At 50.0% G+C, this 25,829-nt stretch overlaps 1 protein-coding gene across 11 annotated transcripts in view; it reads right to left on the reverse strand.

Annotated features, from left to right (window-relative positions):
* tbxas1 (thromboxane A synthase 1 (platelet)) overlaps window positions 1-25,829 on the reverse strand; it is a 463,069-nt gene that overhangs the window by 215,610 nt on the left and 221,630 nt on the right. For 8 of the 11 annotated variants that reach the window (XM_072484269.1, XM_072484265.1, XM_072484263.1 and 5 more), the window contains 2 exons: window positions 11,403-11,444; window positions 5,959-6,055 (listed from right to left, as the gene is read on the reverse strand). In XM_072484269.1, the coding sequence (XP_072340370.1) occupies window positions 5,959-6,055; window positions 11,403-11,444 (139 nt within the window). Of the gene's footprint in view, window positions 1-5,958; window positions 6,056-11,402; window positions 11,445-13,686; window positions 13,779-25,829 lie in introns of those variants that run through there. The other 3 variants (XM_072484272.1, XM_072484264.1, XM_072484273.1) reach the window with 2 other exon arrangements.

Raw genomic sequence — 25,829 nt, forward strand, 5'->3', positions numbered from 1 at the left:
ATACATTTTCAGACCCTATGCTAAGGCCGGAATTCGTAGCAATTCACTTTTCCCGCCGGCAGCGCACCCCCACTAGTAGTTTTCCCGACAGCTTGGGGGGGGGCGGTTACAAAGGGAAATCCCATTGACAAGCGGCGAGAGGATAAAATCCCGCGAGAGAGAGAGAAGCCCCCTGATCCGGCTGATAACTTGGAATGTGAGAGGCCTGAACGGGCCGGTCAAGAGGGCCCGTGTGTCCGCGCACCTGAAGGGACTGAAGGCAGATGTGGTTATGCTCCAGGAGACGCATTTGAAGGTGGCAGATCAGGTTAGGCTGAGAAAGGGGTGGGTAGGGCAGGTTGTCCACTCGGGGTTGGACGCAAAGAATCGAGTGGTGGCGATCTTGGAGGGGAAGCGGGTGTCGTTTGAGGCACTGAACATCGTGGCAGACAATGGAGGTAGGTATGTGATGGTGAGTGGTAAGCTGCAGGGGGTGCGGGTGGTACTAGTGAATGTATACGCCCCGAATTGGGACAATGCCGGATTCATGAGGCGCATGTTGGGTCGGATTCCGGACCTGGAGACAGGGAGTTTGATAATGGGGGGGGGGGGGGGGGGACTTCAACACGGTTTTGGACCCAGCATTGGACCGCTCCAGGTCCAGGACGGGTAAGAGGCCTGCGGCGGCCAAGGGGGTTAGAGGGTTTATGGACCAGATGGGGGGAGTGAACCCAAGGAGGTTTGCCAGGCCGGGAGCCAGGGAATTTTCCTTTTTTTCCCCACGTCCATAAAGCCTACTCCCGGATAGATTTCTTCATTATGAGTAGGGCACTAATCCCGAGAGTGGAGGGCACGGAATATTCGGCCATAGCTATCTTAGATCATGCCCTGCATCGGGTGGAGCTGGAGTTGGGGGAGGAGAGGGACCAGCGCCCGCTGTGGCGCCTCGATGGGGGACTGTTGGCGGATGAGGAGGTGAGCGGGCGGATCTGGGGGTGCATTGAAAGATATTTAGAGGCTAACGACAATGGGGAGGTGCAGGTGTGGGTGGTCTGGGAGGCGCTGAAGGCGGTGGTCAGGGGAGAGCTAATCTCCACTAGGGCCCATAAGGAGAGGAAGGAGAGGAGAGAGAGGGAGAGTTTGGTGGGGGAGATATTAAGGGTGATAGGAGGAATGCAGAGGTCCCCGAGGAGGGATTACTCAAGGAGTGACGAAACCTCCAGGCCGAATTTGACTTGTTGACTACCAGGAAGGCAGAGATGCAGTGGAGGAAAACGCAAGTGGGGGGTGTACGAATATGGGGAGAAGGCGAGCCAGAGGTTGGCACATCAGCTTCGGAAGCGGGAGGCATCGAGGGAGATTGGGGGAGTTAGGGATAGAGAGGGGAACACGGTGCGGAGTGCAGTGGGAAGGGGAAGATGCGCCGATTTTTGGATCGGCTGAGGTTCCCGAGGGTGGAGGAGGAGCAGGAGGTTGGGCTTGGGGCACCGATTGGGCTGGAGGAGCTGGTTAAGGGCTGGGGAGCATGCAGGCAGGGAAGGCCCCGGTGCCGGATGGGTTCTCGGTGGAAGTCTACCGGAAGTACATGGACCTGTTGGGCCCACTACTAGTGAGGACTTTCAATGAGGCGAGGGAGGGGGGGGCCCTGTCCGCGACAATGTCCAGGGCGCTGATCTCGCTGATCCTGAAGCGGGACAAGGACCCATTACAGTGTGGGTCGTACAGGCCGATCTCGCTCCTCAACGTCGACGCAAAGTTGTTGGCGAAGGTGCTGGCTACCAGAATTGAGGACTATGTCCCGGGGGTGATTCACGAGGACCAGATGGGATTTGTGAAGGGTAGGCATTTGAACACCAATGTGTAGAGGCTCAACGTAATTATGATGCCTGCAGTGGAGGGGGAAACGGAGGTAGTGGCGGCTATGGATGCGGTGAAGGCCTTCGATAGGGTGGAGTGGGAATATCTTTGGGAAGTGCTGAGGAGGTTTGGGTTCGGGGAGGGGTTCATCAGTTGGGTTAGGCTACTTTATGAAGCCCCGGTGGCGAGTGTGGCCACGAACCAGCGGAGGTCGGAATACGTTCGGCTGTACCGGGGGACGAGGCAGGGGTGCCCCCTATCCCACTTGTTGTTCGCACTGGCAATTAAGCCTTTGGCCATGGCACTGAGGGAGTCCAGGAACTAGAGGGGACTGGTTCGGGGGGGGAGAGGAACACTGGGTGTCGCTGTATGCCGATGACCTGTTATTGTATGTAGCGGACCCAGTGGAGGGGATGCCGGAGGTTATGCGGATCCTCAGGGAGTTCGGGGACTTTTCCGGATATAAGCTTAACGTAGGGAAGAATGAGCTCTTCGTGATACACCCAGGGGACCAGGGAAGGGAGATAGACGAGCTTCCGCTGAAGACGGCGGAAAGGAGCTTTCGGTACCTGGGGATCAAGGTGGCTAGGAGTTGGGGGGCCCTGCACAAGCTCAATTTGACGCAGCTGGTGGAGCAGATGAAGGAAGAGTTTAAAAGGTGGGATATGTTGCCACTGTCGTTGGCGGGTAGAGCGCAGTCGGTGAAAATGACGGTCCTTCCGAGGTTCCTCTTTGTGTTCCACTGCCTTCCCATCCTGATCCCGAAGGCCTTTTTTAAACGGGTCAGCAGGAGCATCATGGGATTCGTGTAGGCGAATAAGACCCCGAGGGTAAAAAGGGTGTTTCTGGAGGGTAGCAGGGACAGAGGAGGGCTAGCATTGCACAATCTATGTGGGTACTACTGGGCTGCCAATGTGGCGATGATCCGTAAGTGGGTAATGGAGGGGGAGGGGGCGGCGTGAAAGAGGCTGGAAATGGCATCCTGTGTGGGCATGAGTCTGAGAGCGCTGGTGACGGCACAGCTGCCGCTCCCGCCAACAAGGTACACCACGAGTCCGGTGGTGGCGGCGACTCTGAAAATTTGGGGGCAGTGGAGGCGCCACAGGGGTGGGGTAGAGGCCTCGGTTTGGTGCCCAATCCGAGAGAAGCATCGGTTCATCCCGGGGAGAATGGATGGGGTTTCTGAGCTGGCATCGGGCAGGAATTAAAAGAGGGCAGAGTGCTAAAAGTGATGGCTAGGGAAATTGCAAATGCACTGGTGATAATTTACCAAAATTCACTAGACTCTGGGGTGGTCCCGGCGGATTGGAAATTAGCAAACGTGACACCACTGTTTAAAAAAGGAGTTAGGCAGAAAGCGGGTAATTATAGGCCAGTGAGCTTAACTTCGGTAGTAGGGAAGATGCTGGAATCTATCATCAAGGAAGAAATAGCGAGGCATCTGGATGGAAATTGTCCCATTGGGCAGACGCAGCATGGGTTCATAAAGGGCAGGTCGTGCCTAACCAATTTTGTGGAATTTTCTGACGACATTACCAGTGCGGTAGATAACGGGGAGCCAATGGATGTGGTATATCTGGATTTCCAGAAAGCCTTTGACAAGGTGCCACACAAAAGGTTGCTGCATAAGATAAAGATGCATGGCATTAAGGGGAAAGTAGTAGCATGGATAGAGGATTGGTTAATTAATAGAAAGCAAAGAGTGGGGATTAATGGGTGTTTCTCTGGTTGGCAATCAGTAGCTAGTGGTGTCCCTCAGGGATCAGTGTTGGGCCCACAATTGTTCACAAGTTACATAGATGATTTGGAGTTGGGGACCAAGGGCAATGTGTCCAAGTTTGCAGACGACACTAAGATGAGTGGTAAAGCAAAAAGTGCAGAGGATACTGGAAGTCTGCAGAGGGATTTGGATAGGCTAAGTGAATGGACTAGGGTCTGGCAGATGGAATACAATGTTGACAAATGTGAGGTTATCCATTTTGGTAGGAATAACAGCAAAAGGGATTATTATTTAAATGATAAAATATTAAAACATGCTGCTGTGCAGAGAGACCTGGGTGTGCTAGAGCATGAGTCAAAAAGTTGGTTTACAGGTGCAACAGGTGATTAAGAAGGCAAATGGAATTTTGTCCTTTGTTGCTAGAGGGATGGAGTTTAAGACTAGGGAGGTTATGCTGCAATTGTATAAGATGTTAGTGAGGCCACACCTGGAGTATTGTGTTCAGTTTTGGTCTCCTTACTTGAGAAAGGACGTACTGGCACTGGAGGGTGTGCAGAGGAGATTCACTAGGTTAATCCCAGAGCTGAAGGGGTTGGATTACGAGGAGAGGTTGAGTAGATTGGGACTGTACTCGTTGGAATTTGGAAGGATGAGGGGAGATCTTATAGAAACATATAAAATTATGAAGGGAATAGATAGGATAGATGTGGGAAGGTTGTTTCCACTGGCAGGTGAAAACAGAACTAGGGGGCATAACCTCAAAATAAGGGGAAGTAGATTTAGGACTGAGTTTAGGCTGAACTTCTTCACCCAAAGGGTTGTGAATCTATGGAATTCCTTGCCCAGTGAAGCAGTAGAGGCTCCTTCATTAAATGTTTTTAAGATAAAGATAGATCATTTTTTGAAGAATAAAGGGATTAAGGGTTATGGTGTTCGGGCCGGAAAGTGGAGCTGAGTCCACAAAAGATCAGCCATGATCTCAGTGAATGGTGGAGCAGGCTCGAGGGGCCAGATGGCCTACTCCTGCTCCTAGCTCTTATGTTCTTATGAATGGGGGACCTGTTTATAGATGGGACATTTGCGAGCCTTGGGGCGCTGGAGGAAAGATTTGGGCTGCCCCCCGGAAACGCCTTTGGGTACATGCAGGTGAGGGTGTTCGTGAGATGGCAGGTGAGGGAATTTCCGCTGCTTCCAGCACGTAAGATTCAAGATGGCGTGCTCTCGGGGATGTGGGTTGGAGAAGGCAAGGTCTCGGCGGTCTATCAGGAGATGCAGGAAGAGGAGGAGACCTCGGTGGAGGAGCTGAAGGGTAAATGGGAGGAGGAGCTTGGGGAGGAGATAGATGAGGGTCTGTGGGCTGATGCCCTGGGTAGGGTTAATTCTTCCTCCTCGTGTGCCAGGCTTAGCCTTATACAATTTAAGGTTCTTCACTGAGCGCATATGACAGGGGCGAGGTTGAGTAGGTTTTTTGGGGTAGAGGACATGTGTGTGAGGTGCTCGGGGAGCCCAGCAAACCACGTGTCCGGCGCTGGATGGGTTTTGGTGGGGCTTTGCGAGGACTGTGTCTAAGGTGGTGAACACCCGGGTCAAGACGAGTTGGGGGTTAGCATTATTTGGGGTATCGGACGAGCCGGGAGTGCAGGAGGCGAAAGAGGCCGGTATTCTGGCCTTTGCATCCCTGGTAGCCCGGCGGAGGATTCTGCTACAGTGGAAGGATGCGAGGCCCCCAAGCGTAGAAGCCTGGATCAGTGTAATGACAGGGTTCATTAAATTGGAGAGGGTAAGGTTTGCCTTGCGAGGGTCTGTGCAAGTGTTCTTCAGGCAGTGGCAACCGTTCCTAGACTTTCTAGCGGAACATAAGAACAAGGAACAGGAGTAGGCCATCTGGCCCCTCGAGCCTGCTCCGCCATTTAATGAGATCATGGCTGATCTTTGTGGACTCAGCTCCACTCTCCGGCCCGTACACCATTGATCTGTGTGTTTTATGCGCTTCTTTTTTATTGTACGGGAGGAGGTTTTATTGAAAATTTGCTAAAATTGAATAAAAATATATTTTTTAAAAAGGTCACGTCGAGAGCTCAACAAGTACGTATATATTGCAAGGCATCAGGTTGCCCAAATGTTCTAGAATGACACATATTTTGGAGCAGAGAGGAACTTGCAGGACGTTCTTGATCAGAGTGACTGTTTGGCATAATCTGCCTTGTGGGCTGTCAATGCAAAAATACCAATATATGGAAATTGTCACTGAAGGCGAGAATAGGAGAGTTACGGTACTAGGTTTCAAGGGGCAAAATCACCAATTCTCATCTTGATTTTGTTTGAGGTTGCACCTAGCTCTATAGGAGGAACAGCCAATTCTTTCTGTCTTTTGCTCTGCAGGTGGATTCAATGTCACTCACCATTCTGTTGACAAAGTTGCTGAAATCCTTCACCAGAATCTGCTTCAGCATTTCAGGCTCAGCAATTAGCATGGTTGCACGCCGTCCAAAGTAGTAACTGAAACATATGAAAGGAACATTTTCCAGAGAATGGACCACTATTTGCAAGCAAATCTTTTCACTACTTCAGTTATCCATGCAGTCAGATGTGTGTCAATAATGTAGATGTAACAGGAAATAAATTACCAGTCATAATAGAACAATACAATTCTAATCCCCCCCCAACCCTCCCAATTCCCAATTCAGATTCTTTTTACAATAGTTTTTTCCCACTCTTTCCTAAGAAACTTCATTGCCTGATACAGAGGTAGGCAAGTGAACCGCTCTGAGTCTCTGTTAGTTTTGTCACAGAACTTGGGACCTCTCTCCTTCAATGGCTCAGAACCACATCAATGCCTTTACCAGTCAACCTCTGGGAGCTTAATCCCCGCTAAAACTTTCTGACACAGTGCATATCGTCAACTTGCACACCCATTCCATCCTCCACATTAACACACCCTAGTTGCAGTGTGCACCATCTACAAAATGCACTGTTACACTTTGCAAAGGGCACTTTAACAGCCCCTCCCAACACAGTGACCTCCACTATCCAGAAGGACAAGGGCAGCAGGTGCATGGGAAAGCCATCACCTGCAATTTCCCTTTCATGTTCCCACCCTGACTCAGAAATATATCACTGTTTCCTTCATCATCACTGGGTAACAATTCTGGCGCTCCCTCCCTAACAATACTGTCAGAGTTCCTTCACCACACAGACTGCAGGTTCATGAAGGCAGTTCACCACCACCTTCTCAAGAGCAGTGAGGGATAAGGTAATACATTTTGGACTTGAGTGACACCCAAAACCTGAGAATTAATTTAACAGCATTTAACAGTCCAGGTAGGGAATGGCATGCAGAGAATCCTTGCAGGCAGAATCAGTCAAGGAATGAGAAAATCTGAAAACAGGGCAAAATTTAAATCTATAAAATACATGATGTGGAGATGCCGGCGTTGGACTGGGGTGAGCACAATAAGAAGTCTGACAACAGCAGGTTAAAGTCCAACAGGTTTGTTTCAATTCACTATCTTTCGGAGTCAGCTCCGAAATCCCCAGATTCACCTGAGGAAGGAGCAGTGCTCCAAAAGCTCGTGATTTGAAACAAACCTGTTGGGACTTCAACCTGGTGTTGTAAGACTTCTTACTATAAAATGCATATCATTGAGGTCCAAGTGTCTTTCATGTGGCATAGAGAATGTGGGTTGATAAAGAAGCCAGATGCCGTACAATGCAGATGGAAGAACAGTAATCTGGTTGCACTCATAATCCCAGAGGACAAAGTAACTGTTTACTTGTCAACTCTGTATATTAAGATCAGGCGGCAGTTCCTCCAGAAAGCTATTCCCTCCACTGACACGCTGGCATTTCATGCAAATTAAAATGTGCATTAATTTTCAAAACAGTTTATTTTTTTAAATCGACAAACTCACTCACACACACACCCCTCCGCCACCCCACACATATCACACTCACAACCACACCACAAACACAAAAAAAACCCCACACACACACATGCCACCCCCACACACATCACACTCACAACTACACACAAAACCCCCCCACCGATACACAGGCATGGCTGCACAATGGTTAGCACTGTTGCTTCACAGCACCGGGGACCCGGGGGTTCGATTCCCGGCTTGGGTCACTGTCTGCATGTTCTCCCAGTGTCTGCGTGGGTTTCCTCCAGGTGGTCCGGTTTCCTCTCACAAGTCCCGAAAGACATGTCTTAAGTGAATTGGACATTCTGAATTCTCCCTCTGTGTACCCGAACAGGCGTCGGAGTGTGGCGACTAGGGGATTTTCACAGTAACTTCATTGCAGTGTAATGTAAGCCTACCTGCGACACTAATGATTATTATTTCATCCTCCACACACATACATACACACACACACACACACACATCCCCCCAACACACACACACAACCCCACACACACATCCTCCACCCACACAACCCCACCACACACCCCACTCACACAGAAACACTCACAGCCACACCCCCCCACCACACTAATACCCAAAACCGCACCCCCCCACCCACACACACACCCCGCACAAACCACACACACCCCGCACAAACCACACACACCCCGCACAAACCACACACACCCCGCACAAACCACACACACCCCGCACAAACCACACACACCCCGCACAAACCACACACACCCCGCAGAAACCACACGCACCCCGCACAAACCACACGCACCCCGCACAAACCACACGCACCCCGCACAAACCACACGCACCCCGCACAAACCACATACACCCCGCACAAACCACACACCCCGCACAAACCACACACACCCCGCACAAACCACACACCACGCACAAACCACACACCACGCACAAACCACACACCCCGCACAAACCACACACCCCGCACAAACCACACACACCACGCACAAACCACACACACCACGCACAAACCACACACACCACGCACGAACCACACACACCACGCACAAACCACACACACCCCGCACAAACCACACACACCCCGCACAAACCACACACACCCCGCACAAACCACACACACCCCGCACAAACCACACACACCCCGCACAAACCACACACACCCCGCACAAACCACACACACCCCGCACAAACCACACACACCCCGCACAAACCACACACACCCCGCACAAACCACACACACCCCGCACAAACCACACACACCCCGCACAAACCACACAGACCCGGCACAAACCACACACACCCCGCACAAACCACACACACCCCGCACAAACCACACACACCCCGCACGAACCACACACACCCCGCACGAACCACACACCCCGCACAAACCACACACACCCCGCACAAACCACACACACCCCGCACAAACCACACACACCCCGCACGAACCACACACAACCCGCACGAACCACACACAACCCGCACGAACCCCACACACCCCGCACAAACCACACACACCCTGCACAAACCACACACACCCCGTACAAACCACACACACCCCGCACAAACCACACACACCCCGCACAAACCACACACACCATGCACAAACCACGCACAAACCACACACACCACGCACAAACCACACACACCACGCACAAACCACACACACCACGCACAAACCACACACACCCCGCACAAACCACACACACCCCGCACAAACCACACACACCCCGCACAAACCACACACACATCCCTACACACACAAATACACATCCCCACAATGTACATCCCCCAACACACTCACAATCACACAAACCACACACACCTCCCCACACATACATTCACAGCCACACACACGCAAACTACACGCAAAACAAACACACATCTGCAAACACTCACACCGCGCACACACTCAGAACCACAGACACACATCCCCACACACATGCCCCTTCCACACGCACACATCCCATACACCCACTCCCACAAATCCCACATACACCACATAAACCTACCCACACACACCCCCAAACCCCACCCCCAACAGACACACACCGACACATACATCCACATACACACCCACCCACACATAATCACACACTCCAATAAGGATGATAGTTTTATCTCTCCCCAGCTCAGGTATTCTGAGGTGAGCTACAGTGACCCTGATACTGCTACTATGGGGACTGACTCAGCACAGAATGGGGTCTGAATTTGGGATTAATACCCATGAAGAACTCCACAGTGGAATATCTGTAAGTATTGTGTACACCTCAATGTAATGCTGGTACTTTAATTTTACACCCAGGCTCCTAATGGAGCCTTCTGATACTTCACCTGAGTTTCTACTTTTCATTGTTAATTAATACATTGACTCTGACTGATGCATTTGTCTGTTTACCTTTGCAGTTCAGGAGCATGGAAACTATTTAAAGCACACCCGTTATTGCCCTAGCTATGATTAGTGAACTTAGTAGGCAGCAGAAATGGAATCTGGTTCCTTGTGTCTTGCCATACCCATAAAGGTACACTGGGGGCGATTCTCTGAGCCCTGCGCAGGGCCGGAGAATCGGCGTAACCACTACGCCCCGACGCCGGCACACGATTCTCCGAGGTGCGGAGAATCGACGCCATTTGTGCCGGCGCGTTTGGCGTGGCGCCGGCCGCTGGAATTGGCGGGGCTGCCGATTCTCCGGCCCGTATGGGCCGAGCGGCCGCGCCGATTCGACAGATTCCCACTGGCGCCGTTCACCCCTGGTTGCTGCCGGCGGGAACTCTGCGCGAACGGTCAGGGGGCGGCCTGTGGAGGGGGTGAGGGGTGGGGGGGCAGCTCCTTCACCGGGGGGGGCCTCCGATGGGGTCTGGCCTCCCTCCGATGGGGTCTGGCGACCTAACTGCGCATGCGCAAGATTGAGCTGACCCAACTGCGCATGCGCGGGTTGGCGCGGCGCCCATTTGGCACTGCGAAAGGAGGCTGGAGCAGCGTGAACCGCTCCAGCGCCAGACGTAACCGGGGCGGTTCGCGCCGTCGTGAAACGTGACGGCATTCACGACGGCGCGAACACTTGGGCCCAATATTGGAGAATCACCCCCACTATTACGGCCTCTAAACTTCCCATAATGGGTAAAATCAGAATATACAACAAGATTAACATATATTTATGAAGCATCTTTAACACAGCAAAAAGTCCCATTAGAGTCTATTTAAGTCTAGTACAGGCAAGTATTAAAGGTTCAGCTATTCAGTGTGTATAAGAGGCATATGAGGCGGGATTCTCCGGGTCGGAGAATCGCTGGGGGGGGGGGGGGGGGGGGGGCGGCGGCGTGAATCCCGCCCCGCCGCTCCGATGCCGGCTGCCGAATTCTCCAGTCGGGGGTTGTTGCCAATTCCCCGGGCCCTGATGGGCCAAGTGGCCGCCTATTTTCGACCAGTCCAGCCGACATGGTCCATCCCGGTGGGACCTGGCTTGTCGGCCGTCTAACGGGGGTCTTCAGGTGGGATTCGGGGGGATCCGGCCCCGGGGAGGGCCCCCATGGTGGCCTGGCCCGGGATCGGGGCCCACTGATCTGCGGGCGGGCCTGTGCCATGGGGGCACTCTTTCCCTCCGAGACGGCCTCTGTAAGGCTCCGCCATGGCTGGCGCGGAGAAGAAACCCCCTGCACATGCGCTGGAAACATGCCGGCAGTTCTGCGCATGCGCCAGAACACGTTGGCATTCCTGCGCATGCGCCAACACGCGCCAGCCGGCGGCGGCCCTTCGGTGCCGGTTGGCGCAGCGCCAACCCGTCCAGCGCCGGCCTAGTCCCCGGATGAGCGGAGGATTCCGCAACTTCCAGCCGCCACCCCGCCAATTGCGAGAGAATCCCGCCTATAGTTAAAGTAGGAAACACATCATACAAATATACTCCTGGACCTCATTTGTAAATGAAGATGAAAATTACACTAACTGGAAAAGAGACTTCCCAACAGTTCGAATGCATGGTTCCTGTCTGGAAAAGAAGCATGAGGCACTATTTTACATATATTGGTTAAAATTGTTCAAGAAGTGCAACCATCACTATTAGTATGAGATATTGAGCACATGTAAAAGGAGAGAGAACATAGAAATGAATTAGCTAATTAAATCTCATTACGATGACAAATTATCCAGTTGATTACCAAACAGATTTTCTCTGGAAACTCAAATACCACATGTGTTATCTTTCCCAAACTTGGACTAATTGCCTCTAAAGGGAAAATAAAGAAATGTTTCAGTTTACATGAGATATTGCTGCAAATCAGAAAAATGACTTGCGCTCTCCATGAAGAGTTTCTCTTTGATAGCTGCTTCCCATTCTCTCTTCCAGTTTTTTTTCCTTTTCTGAAGGTACTTGACAACTTCGGGCGCGATCAATGGCCAGGCTGTGCCTGAAAAGCAGATCGCCTTGGCACGGCATGGTCGATGAAAGGCGAGAGACCTTGCTCCCAGGATCTACCCGGCTCACAATACCTCGCGAGAGCCAACACGATCTCGCAAGACATTGCAATGTTAGTCCTGCCCATTGTGAACTAAATCACATTTTAACAGTTCTGCATATTAGAACGAGACAGCTAGTCTCACACTAATGTATTGATTCCCGAGGTAACTGATGCTTTGGGATTCATCCGCTTTGCCACGGAGACCTCGAGCGAGTGCTGTTCAGCACTGCCACCAGAAACGGGCACCAGCAGAACGGCACTCATGGGTGTCTCCCAAGGCATCAAAGGCCCCCAGCTGCATGCCTTGGCACCAGGTTGGCATTTTTGACACATGCGCGATTGGGCTGAGGTGCCCTAAGTGGATATTGGGGGAATGTGGGAGCGGGGCCAGGAACCTCCCACAGTGCATTGGGGCTTGAAGGTTCAGGGATTGTTTCAGGGGCCTCGGAGATCAGGACACCATTTAAAAATGGCTGCGAGCTCCGGGAAACCTTCGGCTAAACGCTATGGGACTCTGTTCCCATCTAGTTGAATCAAGCCTTTCGTCTCCTTTACCTCATCTAAGTCTCCTCAATGCAGAAATCAGACCTGATGAAGAAGGTAGGCAAGCAATGACAGTTCAGTAAAATCATCCCCTTACCTGACATCTGAATGCACACTCCCAGTTAACGTCCCCTTTATAACGCGAACCACTTACCCTTCACTAAACTAGTTCTGCCACGGTGAAATCAGCTAACCTAACAGATTCAGCACCTTACTGATCTGTAAAGCTCAGAGATGAGGGGCGAAATTCTCCGACCCCCCGCCGGGTCGGAGAATCGCCGGGGGCTGGCGTGAATCCCGCCCCCGCCGGTTGCCGAAGTCTCCGGCACCGGATATTCGGCGGGGGCGGGAATCGCGCCGGTTGGCGGGCCCCCCCGCTCGATTCTCCGGCCCGGATGGGCCGAAGTCCCGCCGCTAAAATGCCTGTCCCACCGGCGTAAATTAAACCACCTACCTTACCAGCGGGATAAGGCAGCGCGGGCAGGCTCCGGGGTCCTGTGGGGGGCGCGGGGCGATCTGGCCCTGGGGGGTGCCCCCATGGTGGCCTGGCCCGCGATCGGGGCCCACCGATCCGCGGGCGGGCCTGTGCCGTGGGGGCACTCTTTCCCTTCCACCTCCGCCACGGTCTCCACCATGGCGTAGGCAGAAGAGACTCCCTCCACTGCGCATGCGCGGGAATGCCGTCAGCGGCCGCTGACGCTCCCACGCATGCGCCGCCCGGAGATGTCATTTCCGCGCCAGCTGGCGGGGCACCAAAGGCCTTTTCCGCCAGCTGGAGGGGCGGAAATTCCTCCGGCGCCGGCCTAGCCCCTCAATGTTGGGGCTCGGCCCCCCAAAGATGCGGAACATTCCGCACCTTTGGGGTGGCGCGATGCCCGTCTGATTTGCACTGTTTTGGGCGCCAGTCGGCGGACATCGCGCCGTTTCCGGAGAATTTTGCCCGAGATCTGTGGCTTTACTTTAGTCTGTGCTTCACATGGAAAAACTTTACATTAGCATGTTGTTTCATGCATTAGACAGTGACTTCAAAGTACGTTGCTTTGGATACTGTTGAACGTTAGTTAATTTATGTGTGGTTTAATGTTGTTGGAATGATAGGTTCGTACATTGGTTACTGATTACTTTTTTTTTTAAATGTATTTTATTACAAATATGTATCAAAGCAGGTTACAGCAAATAAACACCCCGGAAACATACTTCCCAACAATCAACTATACACTTTTCACTCACAGCTGTTTGAAGGTAAATCCACATTTGATATGTGGGAGGCTTTTAAAGAGAGGTTGATTCGAGTGCAGGACAGACATGTCCCTGTGAAAATGAGGGATAGAAATGGCAAGATTAGGGAACCATGGATGACAGGTGAAATTGCGAGACTAGCTAAGAGGAAAAAGAAAGCATACATAAGGTCTAGGTGACTGAAGACAGACAAAGCATTGGAAGAATATAGGGAATGTAGGACCAATCTGAAACGAGGAATCAAGAGGGCTAAAAGGGGCCATAGAATTTATAGATTTCATAGAATTTACAGTGCAGAAGGAGGCCATTCAGCCCATCGAGTCTGCACCGGCTCTTGGAAAGAGCACCCTACCCAAGATCCACACCTCCATTCTATCCCCATAACCCAGTAACCCCACCCAACACTAAGGGCAATTTTGGACACGAAGGGCAATTTAGAATGGCCAATCCACCTAACCTGCACATCTTTGGACTGTGGGAGGAAACCGGAGCACCCGGAGGAAACCCACGCACACACGGGGAGGATGTGCAGACTCTGCACAGAGAGTGACCCAAGCCGGAATCGAACCTGGGACCTTGGAGCTGTGAAGCAATTGTGCTATCCACAATGCTACCGTGCTGCCCTTGGGTCATGAAATATCTTCAGCAAACAGGGTTAAGGAAAATCCCAAAGCCTTTTATTCATATATAAGGAGCAAGAGGGCAACAAGAGAAAGGGTTGGCCCACTCAAGGACAAAGGAGGAAAGTTATGCGTGGAGTCAGAGAAAATGGGTGAGATTCTTAACGAGTACTTTGCATCGGTATTCACCGAGGAGAGGGACATGACGGATGTTGAGGTTAGGGATAGATGTTTGATTACTTTAGGTCAAGTCGGCGTAAGGAGGGAAGATGTGTTGAGTATTCTAAAAGGCATCAGGGTGGACTAGTCCACAGGTCCGGATGGGATCTATCCCAGGTTACTGAGAGAAGTGAGAGAGGAAATAGCTGGGGCCTTAACAGATATCTTTGCAGCATCCTTGAACATGGGTGAGGTACCGGAGGACTGGAGAATTGCTAATGTTGTCCCCTTGTTTAAGAAGGGTAGCAGGGATAATCCAGGTAGTTATAGACCGGTGAACCTGACGTCAGTGGTAGGGAAGCTGCTGGAGAAGATACTGAGGGATAGGATCTATTCCCATTTGGAAAAAAATGGGCTTGTCAGTGATAGGTAACATGGTTTTGTGCAGGGAAGGTCATGTCTTACCAACTTAATAGAATTCTTTGAGGAAGTGACAAAGTTGATTGATGAGGGAAGGGCTATAGATGTCATATAGATGGACTTCAGTAAGGCGTTTGATAAGGTTCCCCGTGGTAGGCTGATGGAGAAAGTGAAGTCTCATGGGGTCCACGGTGTACTAGCTAGATGAATAAAGAACTGGCTGGGCAACAGGAGACAGAGAGTAGTAATGGAAGGGAGTTCCTCAAAATAGAGAACTGTGACCAGTGGTGTTCCACAGGGATCCGTGCTGGGACCACTGTTGTTTGTGATATACATAAATGATCTAGAGGAAGGTATAGGTGGTCTGATTAGCAAGTTTGCAGATGACACTAAGATTGGTGGAGTAGCAGATAGTGAAGGGGATTGTCAGAGAATACAGCAGAATATAGACAGATTGGAGAGTTGGGCAGAGAAATGTCAGATGGAGTTCAATCTGGGCAAATGCGAGGCGATGCATTTTGGAAGATCCAATTCAAGAGCAAACTATACGGTAAATGAAGAAGCCCTGGGGAAAATTGATGTACAGAGCAATCTGGGTTCAGGTCCATTGTACCCTAAAGATGGCTGCGCAGGTCGATAGAGTGGTCAAGAAGGCATACGGCATGCATTCCTTCATCCAAAGGTCAGTTGTATAAGACTTTGGTTCGGCAACATTTGGAATACTGCGTACAGTTCTGGTCGCCACATTACCAAAAGGATATGGGGATATGGATGCTTTGGAGAGGGTGCAGAGGAAGTTCACCAGGATGTTGCCTGGTATGGAGGGCGCTAGCTATGAAGAGAGGTTGAGTAGATTAGGATTATTTTCATTAGAAAGACGGAGGTTATGGGGGGACCTCATTGAGGTCTACAAAATCATGAGAGGTATAGACAGGGTGGATAGCAAGAAGCTTTTTCCCCAGAGTGGGGACTCAATTACTAGGGGTCACGAGTTCAAGGTGAGAGGGGAAAAGTTTCAGGGAGATATACGTGAAAAGTTCTTTACGCAGAGGGGTGGGTGCCTGGAACGCATTGCCGGCGAAGGTGGTAGAGGCGGGCACGATAGTGCCATTTAAGATGTATCTAGACAGATACATGAATGGGCAGGGAGCAGAGGGATACAGATCCTGAGAAAATAGGCGACAGTTTTAGATAGAGGATCTGGATCGGCACAGGCTTGGAAGGCAGAAGGGCCTGTTCCTGTGCTGTAATTTTTCTTTGTTCTTTGTTCTTGTTCTAAAGGACATTAATGAACCAGATGGGTTTTTAGGACAATTGACAAAGGTTTTTTTATTGAATTCAAATTTCACCATCTGCCATGGCGGGATTTGAACCCGTATCCCCAGAGCATGACTCTGGGTCTCGGGATTACTAGTTCAGCAACAGTGCCACTATGCCACTACTTCCCCTGGAGGAGGCGTTTGACCGGGTGGATTGGAGGTACCTTTTCACGGTGTTGGAGAAGATTAGGTTTGGACAGGTTGTGTCATTCATAGAATTTACAGTGCAGAAGGATGCGATAGACCCTGGACCCCATGATGCATAGAATCATGGATGCGATTGCAGTATGCAGTCCAATTTGCTAGTGTTTACACCAACACAATGACCTCCGGGTCTTTTTGGTTGCATCTGAATGCGACTCAGGGGTGTCTGATGTCTCTCTTGTTGTTTGCGTTGGCAATTGTGCCATTGGCCATTGCTTTGAGAGCCTCAAATGCATGGAGTGGGTCATTAAAGGTCGGTGGAACATAGGGTGTCATTATATGCAGATGATTTCCTGCTATACATTAGAGACCCAGAGTTGTCTACAGGGAATAGTATGGGTATTTTGCAGAGCTTTGGTGTCTCCTCCGGTTACAAGTTGAACATAGGAAAGAATGAATATTTTGTGGTCAGTGCATCGGGACGGGGGGGTAGATTAAGGGGGTTGCCTTTCGGTTAGTGGGGACTAGTTTGCGATACTTAGAGGTCCGGGTGGTGATGGATTGGGAACGGCTTCAGAGGCTGAATTATACAAGCCTGGTGAGTAGAGTTAAGGTGCACTTGTAGAGAGGGAATAGTCTCCCATTATCGTTGGTGGGCTGGGTCCAATGGGTTAAGATGAACACCTTACCAAGATTTTTATTTTTATTTCAGCGTCTCCCGGTGTTCCTGCCCAAGTCGTTATTCCGAATGGTCTGGTAGCTTATTTCGGCTTCATTTGGGTGGGTATGGCCCCGAGGATTCGAAGTGGGGTCCTCCAGAAGGAGAGACAGGCAGGGGGTCTAGCGCTGCAAAATTTGTGGTACTAATTGGGCAGCCAACAAGGAGAAGGTTATGGGATGGTGCGGGGACCCGGGAGCTCTCTGGGTTCAGCTGGAGTCTGGGTCATGTTGGGAGACAAGTTTGGGGCATTGGTAACAGCGTCACAAGGTACTCAGCAAACCCAAGGGTGGTGTCTGAGCTACAAATATGGGGCAACTCTGCCCAAACAGGCGCCGGAATGTGGTGACAAGGGGCTTTTCACAGTCATTTCATTTGAAGCCTACTTGTGACAATAAGCGATTTTCATTTCAATCAGATCAACCATGATCTTAGTTAATGGCGGGGCTATGGAAAAATACTTACACTGATATAGCGCCTTTTATCAACTCAGGACATCCCAAAGCACATTACGGTCAAGGAAGTCCTTTTAAGCTTTTAAGGAGTATAACTGATATAATGTAGGGCCATTCTACACCAAAAAAGCTCCCCAATTTAATAATGACCAAACAATTCAGTAATATTAGTAAAGGAAATATTGCCCGGGGCTCCTGATCAAATAGAGCCATGGGATCTTTTCCATCCACCTGAGAGATAATGCCCAGCCTTAATTTTCTTTTTTTTTCATTCATTTTTACAGACATTCGAGTGTCAACTACATTGCTGTGCATCTGGACTCACATGTAGGTCAGACCAGGTAACGACAGCAGATTTCCTTCCCTCAAGGGGATTAGTGAACTAGATGGGTTTTTATAACAATTGACAACGCTTTCATGATCATCATAGACTTTTAATTCCAGATATTTATCCGCCATGGCAGGATTTGAACCCAGGTCCCCAGGGTCTCTGAATTACTAACCCAGGGACTGCGCCACTGCCTCCCCAAGAGGACTATGCCATCCAGAAAATGGTAGCTCCAACAGCTCAGCATTTGAGTGCCAGCTTGGGTTATGGTCACAAGTCTCTGATGTGGGACTTGAATCCATAAATCTTTGTCTCAGATTGCAAGAGTGTGACCAACTGAGGTAAGAGGAGAGGTGAGCTCTACTACCTCACCCTGCCGGCAAAAAATTCTGCACTCGGTCTGATGGTCAGAATAAAATGAACGTCTGTGAGCATCACCACAGCAGGATTAAATATTATAACAATAAATGGCAATTTTTAAGAAGAAAACCTTCCGTTCAAGTAAAAGGGATCCTTAAAACCTACAACGGATGCCTCAATATTCATGATGTGGAGATGCCGGCGTTGGACTGGGGTGAGCACAGTACGAAGTCTTACAACACCAGGATAAAGTCCAACAGGTTTGTTTCGATGTCACTAGCTTTCGGAGCGCTGCTCCTTCCTCAGGTGAATGAAGAGGTCTGTTCCAGAAACACATATATAGACAAATTCAAAGATGCCAATAATGCTCGCATTCCTAGCATTGTTTGGCATCTTTGAATTTGTCTATATATGTGTTTCTGGAACAGACCTCTTCATTCACCTGAGGAAGGAGCAGCGCTCCGAAAGCTAGTGACATCGAAACAAACCTGTTGGACTTTAACCTGGTGTTGTAAGACTTCGTACTGTGCTCAATATTCATGAGCCGCAGGCCTCCCCAGACAACCTATTCCTTCATATTTGCTATAAAAGGGTAATGTTTTCGCAGCGACCATCAATCATCGTGGTAATCTTCAAGCAGCCTTCTGTTTGAAGTTCAAAGGACCATAATGCCGTACCCATGTGCCAACAGAATTACTTATCTATGTAAACATTTATTGTACTATTCTGGTTCAACAGTCCAACACAGCAGACAAATATTTGAGGAAATGTAACAGCCTAAACACAAAATTAATTCGAATTATTAAGAGTCTTCGCATACAAATACTGTTATTCACAGCGAGTTGAAATTAGGATTCATTACACCGTCTGCCGTTTTAACTTATTCTTCTCCAAGTCTTTCCTCCTGTAATCTAAAAGCTTTTGGACCCCGAAAGTTTGCAATAAATCTCTTTTACTTGAACCTCAATTTGTGTCTCACTCATGGGGCGGGATTCTCCCCTACCCGGCGGGACGGGGGGGTTCCGGCGTAATGGAGTGGCGGGAACCACTCCGGCATCGGGCCGCCCCAGTCTCCGCACCTTTCGGGGCCAAGCCCTCACCTTGAGGGGCTAGGACCACGCCGGAGTGGTTTCCGCTCCACCAGCTGGCGGGAAAGGCCTTTGGCGCCACGCCAGCCGGCGCCGAAAGGTCTTCGCCGGGCGACGCATGCACGGGAGCATCAGCGGCTGCTGACGTCATCCCCGCGCATGCGCAGGGGAGGGGGTCTCTTCCGCCTCTGCCATAGTGAAGACCATGGTGAAGGCAGAAGAAAAAGAGTGCCCCCACAGCACAGGCCCGCCCGCGGATCGGTGGGCCCCGATCGCGGGCCAGGCCACCGTGGGGGCACCCCCCGGGGCCAGATCGCCCCACGCCCCCCCCCCCCCCCCAGGACCCCGGAGCCTGCCCGTGCCGCCTTGTCCCGCCGTTCAAAAGGAGGTTTAATCCACGCCGGCGAGAGAGGGTTGACAGCGGCGGGACTTTGGCCCATCGCGGGCCAGAGAATCGCTGGGGGTGGGCCCGCTGACCGGCGCGGCATGATTCCCGACCCCGCCGAATCTCTGGTGGCAGAGAATTCGGGACACGGCGGTGGCGGGATTCACGCCAGCCCCCAGCGATTCTCCGACCCAGTGGGGGGTCGGAGAATCGCGTCCACGATCTTGATTCATTCCCCAGATTTCTGTTTTTCTTTAAAATAGTGAAGACATGGTTTTGTAGGGATTGAAACCATCTGAAAGGAATATCTTAACCTATCATTTACTCAATTGTGCTACGCTCTCGGAGAACAGTCCTGTGTCATGTTGACCCTTGCTGGCTTGGTCGAACATGAAAGGAAAATGACAGTTCCATACAAAGCCTAATGCTAACCAGATAAAAAGCAAAGCAGCAGGTGCTGGAAGTTTGACACATCCGAAAATCAGAATCTGAACAGGGTGAAGGGGAGGTTTGCGGATGGATATCATTCATCATCACTCAGAGGTTGTCCATTCCGCATCTGTCAACCCCACAGCTCAGATATGGTGAATGACATCTTATACCATCGGAAGAATTAATTTTACTGTTGAATGCACAATCAGTCTGATGCCAAAAATCCAAAAGCAGGAAAGGAACAAAGGCATTTGTTCAATAGTGCCAGTACTCACACGAAAAGCTGGGTGGAAATTCTGTCTGACAATGGGGGACCTGTTGATGTAGTGAGTAGTCATAGCTGATAAGCTGATTAATGGGGTAGCTGGAATGGTTCCCGGTCATACTGAGCGAGAGGTAGGAGAAAGGGAAACACACAGCAATGTCTTGTGCTCATTGTTGTGTTTAAACAAGAGTCAGAACGATGAAAAAAAAAGACTCTTGCGGTCGGAAAAATGCAAAGGAAAAGAAGGTTGAACAAAAACTTTTGTCTTTGTTCAAGATTTTGCATTCTTGTACTAATGTCTCCTTCTTTGAGCTAGTGCCACATTTTGTCTCATCATGCTCCTATGAAGATCCTTGAGATTTGTCTATCCATATTAAAGGTGCTAGATAAGTGGAGGTTATTGTGCAAAACTTTAAAACACACAAAACAAACTCTTCATCAAGTCATTGAGGAAGTTAGTAAACAGCAAGATCCTTGGTCTGTGCTGAGATGCTCCGCTTGGAAACGGAGGTTAAAATCAGCCCGAGCTTCCACTTTAAATTTTTATCCCGTAATATTCACATGTAAATATTGGTAACATCACATCATCACTGGCTTCAGCCCTAATGTCCCCCGTCTCGTTTCCCATCATTGTCAACCTGCTGCATATTTGAAGAGCGACCACGTGAGGAACCGTACCGGAGGAAGCAGTCAGCACCATCGGGGAAATTAAGTGGTAACGTTGCACCATAAATAAGACGAGAATATTATTAGAGAGATTCCATTGATATATTGTGCCTTTCATCTCCAAAGCATGTGCATCACCTTTTCTACACATCGCATCAGTTTCACTTCGCTAATATCTGTTTATCCAATCCTCCCATTCTCCAAACACCTTCCCTTTGAGTGGGAAGAGTAAGCCATTCCCTTGTTCTGTACCTTAGATGTCAGTCGTAGCTCAATGGGACCGCTCTTAGCTCTGAAGCAGAGGATTTCTCCTTGTGTCTGCGTGGGTTTCCTCCAGGTGCTCCAGTTTCCTCCCACAGTCCAAAGATGTGCAGGTTAGGTGGATTAGCCATGCTAAATTGCCCATTAATGTCCAAAAGGTTAGGTGGGGTGACTGAGTTACGGGGCTAGGGTAGAGGCGTGGGCTTAAGTAGGGTGCTCTTTCCAAGGGTTGGTGCATTCGATGGGCCGAATGGCTTCCTTCTGCACTGTAGGGATTCTATGATTGTGCACTTTGGTCCAGAGGTCAGGAAAGGTGCTATATAAATGCAAATGACCTTCTGCAACTTATTGTTTAAAGGCCCTTGACTCGTCAGCAGACTCCTCAATCACCTGTGTCCATTTCCATTTGATGCTTCTCTGAATAGTTGGCTGAAGTTTGAAATCCATCACATTGGGGAAATAATGCCATAATGTTAGGTCATTGTTGCTGCTGATAGTTTCCTCTACTGTATTATGTTTATTTTTTCACAGGATGTGGGTGTTGCTGGCTAGGCCAGCATTTAGTGCCCATCCCCAATTGCCCTTGAGAAGATGGTGGTGAGCTGCCTTCTTGAACTGCTGCTCACCACTGCTGTATCTACTGCTCTCGTAAGCAATAAAATAATTCCTGTCCGATAATAAATTACCTGCACTACATCAAAAGCATTGTGACGCCCAACCGAACACTGAAATGTTACTGTGTAACGCTGCAAATGACCAACATAACACATACTGTCTGCACAAACAATACAGCTTAAATCAAATCGAGTTTGAAAGATATTTTATACAAACAACAGCAGTTGCCTGACCTCCACTGTCACAGTTTTGATTGCACACAATAGACGCATTGCCCTTTTCAGATTTCTTGTTGACGATTATGAATAAATCAGGACAAAAATCCACTGGTCATGATGACAACAGAGCTGTAAGCATTCCGGGGAGCGGATTGGAGCATGATAGGCCCAGTGTCATTGTCCTGCCAAGCACCAAAGTGAATAGAGAGGAGGATTATGTGCTGTCTTTCTCTGTGTGCAGATGTGTCTGTGTCATATACCATGCTAGTAGGAGTTAAACAAACATATTCTATTTACACCTCCCTCCCTATGTATGAGCCCTCATGTATCTGGAGGGCAGACAGCCAAAACAAATCATGTCCTCAGTGACATTTTACATTTTCTCGAGAATCCATATTAAACGCTCATTTGCAAGCAGCAGTAAGTGATCACAAATTGTCAGAGACTGGGGATTAATCCTGAAACCTCTTTGTGTGTAAGAGTGACTATCACATTGCAATGGTGAACATCTTTACTGTTCTGTTGGTGTGTTTTGGTCTACGAGGGAAATAATTCAGAGAACACTACTTTTGCAGTTTGACAAAGTGAACTTTAAAAAAATCTAAACTTGGATTTAAAAAGCTGGTGGCAGTAAAGGTGAGCAGGAAGCTGTCGGATTGTCTTAAAATTCAACTGTCCCCATTAGGGAAGAAAACCTGCCGCCGTTTTCACAGTCTGGGTTATATGTGACCCCAGTCACGCACCAATATGGACAGCCCTTACTTGTCTCCAGAATGCCTGAGCAAACCACATAGAGTATCTGAAACGATAATAAAGAATGCCCACCACCATCTTATCGATGTGGGCTTAAAAACACCACCCACCAAAGAAATCTTCATCTATTTGTCGTAATGTGTGCTGAATTTATGATGCATCTCAAACGTAAAAAGGAGAAAAGCAAGAACTTTGCAAGTTCATTCATGTCTTCTTTGTCTCGCAGCTAGATCCTGACAACCATGTTCCTGCTGAAGGCATCTTCTGGGAAAGCTATTGCCCCGTTATTAATTGAGGTGGTTGCTGCAATCTTCTGCTGCATGATGTATCAATTTCAGCTGTGTCTGTGAGTGTGTGTGGCGTGTGTGGCCACTAGATGGCGAGTGTGTGTTTCAGATGAAGTTGTGAGCACGTACTGTGTGCCGATGTCACCTCTGGGAGCTTGGTTAGAGTACTCCAGTGTTGTAGATGTGTAATTATAATTTGCCTGCTTATTTTGAATAATGAAAGAATAGCGAGGACTTGCATTTCTATAGTGCCTTTTCAGGGACTCAGACATCCCAAAGCACTTCACATTGCATGAATTACTTTTGATGAGCAATCATGGGGCTGTTTAGCACAGGGCTAAATCGCTGGCTTCGAATGCAGACCAAGGCAGGCCAGCAGCACGGTTCAATTCCCGTAACAGCCTCCCCGAACAGGAGCCGGAATGTGGCGACTAGGGGCTTTTCACAGTAACTTCATTGAAGCCTACTTATGACAATAAGCGATTTTCATTTCATTTCATGTAGGAAACACTGCAGCCAAATCTCACACAGCAAACTTACAAAGCAACAAAACATTAATCTGCTTTTTAGTAATGTGGCTATGGGTTAAATATTGACCAGGACACAACAGAAAGCTCCCTTACCCATCTTTGAATAGTGTCACAGTATCTTATACATTCACCTGTGAGGGCAGATGGGGCTTGAGTTTAAAGTCTTATCTGAAAGGCGGAATGTCTGGTGCTGTAGTGCACCCTCAGTTTTACACTGGAATTGTTAGCCTGCAATATGTGCTCAGGTTTCTGGAGTCGGTCTTGACTATATGGAGCTGGATTTATGGGGGTGTCGCCGACCATTCAGAGAACCATAGAATCCCTGCCGTGCAGAAGGAGGCCATTTGGCCCATTGAGCCTGCACTGACCCTCTGAAAGAGCACCCTATCCAGGCGAACTCCCCGTAACCTAACCTGCAGATCCCTGAACGCTATGGGGCAATTTAGCATGGCCAATCCACCTAACCTGCACATCTTTGGACTGTGGGAGGAAACCGGAGCACCCGGAGGAAACCCACGCAGACACGGGGAGAACATGCAAACTCCACACAGTCACCCGAAACCAGATTTGAACCCGGGTCCCTGCCGCTGAGAGGCAGCAGTGCTAACCACTGTGCCACCCAGAACCTGTGTGGACCCACAATTAGTTCCATGGGGAAGGCCTGATGGTATTCAGGTATTTAATGTTCCACTATTGGGCCTTCCCTGGGATTCAGGACCATGTCGGGGGAAAGTCCTGCCCGCCAAGAGCTCGACTGCTCAATAGCTGGAGGGGTGGCAGTTGCCGACAATGCACTCACCAGAGGACCAGGATCGCAGAGGGACCCCAGAGCAAGGGTGAGTGAGGACCGGATAGAGATGGCAGAGTGGGGACGTGGAAGAAGTGGGGAAGGGTGGAAGCGGCAATGGCAGGGGACAGGCTTTCCCACCCTGGGGAATGCCTCTGGTAAACCTGATAGGCTTTGCTGGCTGGCTTTCAGGGGGCATGGGAAAGCCATGCATTTAATTTCCGGAGCCATTCCTGATTTGCTATGAGCTCATGAATATTGGGTGTCAATTAGCTCAATAATCAGACTAATTGGCATCCCGCCGATGGCAGCTGGGAATCCTGCACCAGCCCCTTCCGCCCTCTGACTTCATCAGGGTAAGTTTTGTCACTGCAAACTGACATGGGGCCTCTCCCACCGGTATGTGTGCCTTGCTGCTATGGTTCCTGCTGCACCGGGCTGCATTTAGTCCAGCCCATGACTTTTGCAAGAGTGGTGCCCATGAGCCAAGGCCTTATGATGGCTGGAATACTTTTATATTGGTGCGCGGGGGTGATATTCTTACTACCACCCAAACCCATACCCTAATTTATAGATGGTGGATTCCACAATTCAAATTTCATCCAGAGTTGTGACTGTTCGAGAGGCCCAAGTGCAAAAGCCACTGGCAACATTAATGCATAAATCCTTGCAACTCCAACCAGTCAAATGGAGCCCGTCAGAGCACAGGAACACGAGGGGAACCGCGCCTCTCCTCTCTCCGAGCTGTTCCAGTACAACTACAACATTGGCGATTACCTTGCAAAGTGGATAATCCAAGTAGGTCAATCCACAAAAAGCCAGACAAATCTGATTCAGCCAAATACCACCTTGTCAGTCTACTCTCGATCATCAGCAAAGTGATGGTGTAGCCTGATGGGTATTCACAAAGACACCAGCAAAATGAAGATGGCAGCAAAGCCTGAAGATTAAAAGGCTAGCTCTGTATCAGCATAAGCAGTGGGGGCCTGCAGTGAAGAACAGCAATTCTCCCATCGGGAGACTAAGTCCCGAAGCCGGAGTGTTTCACTCCGGCGTCGGAACCCGCTCCCAGGCCCTGGGCGAAATTCTCCGGAAACGGCGCGATGTCCGCCGACTGGCGCCCAAAACGGCGCCAATCAGACGGGCATCGCGCCGCCCCAATGGTGCGGAATGCTCCGCATCTTTGGGGGCCGAGCCCCAACATTGAGGGGCTAGGCCGACGGCGGAGGAATTTCCGCCCCGCCAGATGGCGGAAACGGCCTTTGTTGCCCTGCCAGCTGGCGCAGAAATGACATCTCCGGGCGGCGCATGCGCGGGAGCGTCA

Source organism: Scyliorhinus torazame, chromosome 19 (assembly GCF_047496885.1).
Source record: "Scyliorhinus torazame isolate Kashiwa2021f chromosome 19, sScyTor2.1, whole genome shotgun sequence".
Lineage (NCBI taxonomy): Eukaryota > Metazoa > Chordata > Chondrichthyes > Carcharhiniformes > Scyliorhinidae > Scyliorhinus > Scyliorhinus torazame.